The sequence below is a fragment of the Malus domestica genome, chromosome 10 (assembly GCF_042453785.1).
Source record: "Malus domestica chromosome 10, GDT2T_hap1".
Taxonomy (NCBI): domain Eukaryota; kingdom Viridiplantae; phylum Streptophyta; class Magnoliopsida; order Rosales; family Rosaceae; genus Malus; species Malus domestica.
In genome coordinates this window covers 17,334,143-17,338,802 of record NC_091670.1, presented here as the reverse complement: position 1 = coordinate 17,338,802, position 4,660 = coordinate 17,334,143, and the positions used below count along the sequence as shown (strand labels likewise).

Sequence of the window (4,660 nt, the reverse complement as noted above, 5' to 3'; positions counted from 1 at the left end):
TGAGTTTTATTCCATTTTAAGCTTTTGTCATACATATGCATGCGGTGGTCACTTTGGCACACAAAGAACAGCACTTAAGGTGTTACAATGTGGGTTCTATTGGCCTAGTATCTTTAAGGATGCTAGAACTTTTTGCTTAACATGTGATAAATGCCAAAGAACAGGAAATATAAGTGCATGGGATCAAATTCCGTAGATTTCCATCCTCAATGTTGAAATTTTTGACGTTTGGGGTATTGATTTTATGGGTCCTTTTCCTTCCTCGAATGGTTTCATGTATATTTTGCTTGCAGTTGATTAAGTGTCAAAGTGGGTGGAAGCAAAAGCCACTCGGACTAATGATTCTAAAGTGGTTGCACATTTCATTAGAATTAACATATTTGCAAGGTTTGGCATGCCACGAGTAATCATCAGTGATGGAGGGTCTCACTTTTGCAATTGGACCATTGAGGCGTTGTTGAGGAAGTACAATGTCAACCATAAGGTTTCTACACGTTACCATCCTCAAACAAATGGCCAAGTTGAGGTTTCAAATCAAGAGATCAAACAGATTCTATACAAGAGTGTTAGGCCAACAAGGAAGGATTGAAGCTTACGTTTAGATGATGCATTGTGGGCGTATCGTACTGCCTACAAAACACCAATTGGGATGTTACCATTTTGGCTTATCTATGGGAAACCATGTCATCTTCTCATTGAGTTAGAGCATCGTGCACATTGGGCCATCAAAACTTTCAATATGGACATTGATGCCGTCGGTCTTCATAGAAAGCTTCAATTGAATGAGCTTGAGGAAATTAGGAATGAAGCTTATGAGAATGCTCGTATTTACAAGGAGAATACAAAGGCATTCCATGACAAGATGATTCGTAGCAAGACGTTCTCTATAAGGCAGAAAGTGTTACTCTTCAATTCCAGTCTTCGTTTGTTTCCGGGTAAGTTGCGTTCCAAATGGATTGGTCCTTTTGTTATTACTAATGTTTTTCCTCATGGTGCAGTCCAAATACAAAGTTTGAAGACGCAACAAGAATTCAAGGTGAATGGGCATCGTTTGAAGCCCTATTATGAAGCCTTTGAGGAGTATGTCGTGGAGAATGTACCTGATGGAAAAATTTTGTCCTAGCTAAGAACAAGTATGAACATTTGAATACACATGCAAGCTATCAACACTTTAAAGTAGGCATGCATCCAAAAACAATTCATAAAACCCATGACTTTCAAAGCCTAGTATATGGTGAACCAAAATAAACTCTTTGACAACATTAAAGAGAAGTAAAGATTTAGTGATTCTTTACCCTTGAAGCTCATCCTTGTTTACACAAGGGATTCACCCAAGTGGAGGGCCTTCAAGTCACCTCCAAGCTCCTTGAATCCTTCTTGTGTTTTCCTCCCTTTAGTGCTCCTTTGATGATTTGAGGAAAAAGGATTTGTTCTCCAAAAACATCAAAAGCTTGATGTCTCTAAGTCTCTTCACCAAGGTTGTATACTAGTAAAAATCCTCTAAGTGGCCGGCCTCTATGTAGAAAATGAGAGAAAAAGTTTCACCCAATTTCTATTAGAAAAACCCTTATGAGAAAATTGCTATAAAGTTGCTTTTATAACATTTTCTTTGGTGAGTGGCAAACTTGTAATTAAGCAAGCTTGCCCATTCACCCTAATGGCCGGCCTCTCCTTGTTATTGGGCTAATTTGCCCATTTTGTTTTAGTTGTCATACAACTTAAACATAATGGGCCTTGTGGACCAAAACACTTTTGGGCCCCGAAATCCAAAACCAACATATAAGCCCAATACGAACCTTTCATATAATTAATTAACTAATTAATTAATCTTAACCATTCTTCAATTAAACCATTTAATTGCTTATCCATTTCATATAATTTCTTTACTAACATCCTTATGTGGTGTGCGATCCATTAGGTTCCAATTAGCGAGGCAGTGGGCGATGTTACTCTTAACGATCGATTGTGAATTGAAACCACATTTCAATTCTCCCTTAAGATTAGTGTTTGCTAATCTTCAGGGCTTCCACAAACCATGAGTGACACCTAGCAACATATCATGGTTACCCAAGCTAAGTAGAATTGGTTGGAGAACCTATCCAGTTACAACTACAATGCAATACGGTCATTCTCTAATACAATACTCTTAATCACATTGTTTAAGTGATAGTTTGTTTCATGTCTACTATCCAATGTGATACTTTCCTATATGATTCCTTTGAATATGATTTGGAACAAACTTCCTAAGTCATATTCATATGCTTTGGCCAAAGACTTTAGAATCATATCTTAGAGTATTCTCCTTCCACCATGGAAGGTTAGAGATCCCTTGTTGTGCATTCATATGCCTACATGACTAGATAGCTTGACCCCAACAATGCCGTGGACAATCCGAAGGAATGCCGTTGACATGATCAAAGATCAAGGACCTAACCATTAGACATCCATGATGCCTCAGGTGAAAGGACTACTTTGCATATTGCAACTTTAGAGTTCATACATGACATGTACGTTCGAACTCTCTTTTGATCGACGTTCAGTGTACTCGATTACCTTTTCGAGCACCTATGTGTTTGTCTCAGTGTCCAACACCAAATGACTTGAGACTAGTTCATACTCACGTTTGAGTCAACATAACACATACTAACCTTAGCGGATTGTTAATGCCCAATTGGCAATCCTATGGCTAGGAACTTTTTAGGAATGAACATAAGAGAAAGGTCTCGATAATCTAACTCATTAGATCACTTATCTCTTAGAACAAATACATTCCTTGGATTCCCTTATTGCTTAAACACATGATACAATAAATAGTGATTAACAATAAGCTTTGCCCTTTATTAAACATATAAAAGTTTAATACAATAAGTATTCCAAAAGCTATTACATCAAATGAGTGGCTTTGTGGGCATACTTCCAACAATCTCCCACTTGCACTCAAAGCCATCTTCCCATGTATCTAATACCCATCTTATCCATATGACGATCAAGCTGGATTTGAGACATTGGCTTTGTCAGTGGATCTGCTACGTTATCGGCTGAGGCAACTTTGAGGATGTTGACTTTCCCCTCGGCAGCATATCTTCTAATGATATTAAAGCGCCTATCAAAATGCTTGTTCTTTTGATGTGCCCTGGGTTCCTTGGCTTGAGCTATCGCCCCATTATTATCACAGTACAAAGTTACTGGTGATGTAATGGTTGGAACCACTCCAAGTTCAGTAATGAACTTCTTCATCCAGAACGCTTATTTGCCGGCTTCAGCTGTAGCGACATATTCAGCCTCTGTCGTGGAATCAGCAATTACACTTTGCTTCTTGCTTTTCCAACTGACAGCCCCACTATTCAGAGTGAATACATATCCAGAGTTGGAACTTCTATCATCGACGTCAGATTGGAAATCTGCGTCTGTATAGCCTTCCACTCGCAACTCTGATGCTCCTCCATATACGAGGAACATGTCCTTAGTTCTTCTTAAGTACTTAAGGACCGTCTTGACAGCTGCCCAGTGTTCTAATCCTGGGTTAGATTGATATCGACTAGTAATGCTCACAGCATATGCGATATCAGGCCTTGTGCATATCATGGCGTACATGAGACTTCCTATGGCTGAAGCATAAGGAATCCTACTCATATGCCCTATCTCTTCAGGAGTCTTAGGTTCCATGGACTTAGAAAGGTGAATTCCATGTCTTACAGGAAGAAAGCCTTTCTTAGATTGTTCCATCTCGAACCTACTTAGCACCTTATCAATGTACATAGATTGGGATAATCCAATTAATTTTATGGATCTATCACGATAGAGCTTTATCCCAAGTACATAAGATGCATCTCCTAAATCTTTCATGTGGAAGGTTTTGGACAACCACACTTTTACAGAAGAAAGTATTGCAGTGTCATTCCCGAATAGTAATATGTCATCTACATATAACACTAGGAATACAACTGCATCCCCAACGACTTTTTGATAAACACAATTGTCGTCTTCGTTTTGAGTAAAACCAAACGTTTTGATTTCAGTGTCGAAACGAATGTTCCAGCTCCTGGAGGCTTGCTTGAGTCCATAAATGGACATTTGAAGCTTGCATACCTTAGTCTTTTCAGACTTGGACACGAAACCTTCGGGTTGAGTCATATAGAGCTCTTCCTCTAGGTAGCCGTTCAGAAAGGCCGTTTTCACGTCCATTTGCCAGATCTCATAATCATGGTACGCAGCTATAGCAAGCAAAATTCGAATGGACTTAATCATGGCTACAGGAGAGAAAGTTTCTTCATAGTCAATCCCTTCTCTTTGCCTGTAACCCTTGGCTACCAATCTAGCCTTATAAGTCTCCACGTTCCCATAAACGCCTATCTTCCTCTTGAAGACCCATTTGTTTCCAACTGGTACAATACCTTCTGGAGGGTCTACAAGAGTCCAGACCTGATTTTGATGCATGGAATCCATCTCGGATTTCATGGCCTCTTGCCATCTCTTTGAATCAATGTCGGACATTGCTTCAGTGTAGTCTCTAGGGTCCTCCTTTGTTTCATTGTCACCTAGAAGGTACAATTCATCAAAGTCATTGTCTAAGCCATACCTCTTAGGTGGCTTACTAACCCGTTCAGATCTACGTGGAGCTTGGGGTTCAGGAACAGGGTTGTCAATATGTCTAGTGCTT

General features: G+C 39.5%; 1 protein-coding gene across 1 annotated transcript; it reads left to right on the top strand.

The window, feature by feature from the left end:
- The first annotated feature begins 739 nt into the window (after window positions 1–739).
- LOC139188580 (uncharacterized) lies at window positions 740–1,123 on the top strand. Its single transcript, XM_070806191.1, has 2 exons — window positions 740–935; window positions 999–1,123. The coding sequence occupies exons 1-2, from the start codon at window positions 740–742 to the stop codon at window positions 1,121–1,123; spliced, it is 321 nt and encodes a 106-aa protein (XP_070662292.1).
- Window positions 1,124–4,660: the final 3,537 nt, after the last annotated feature.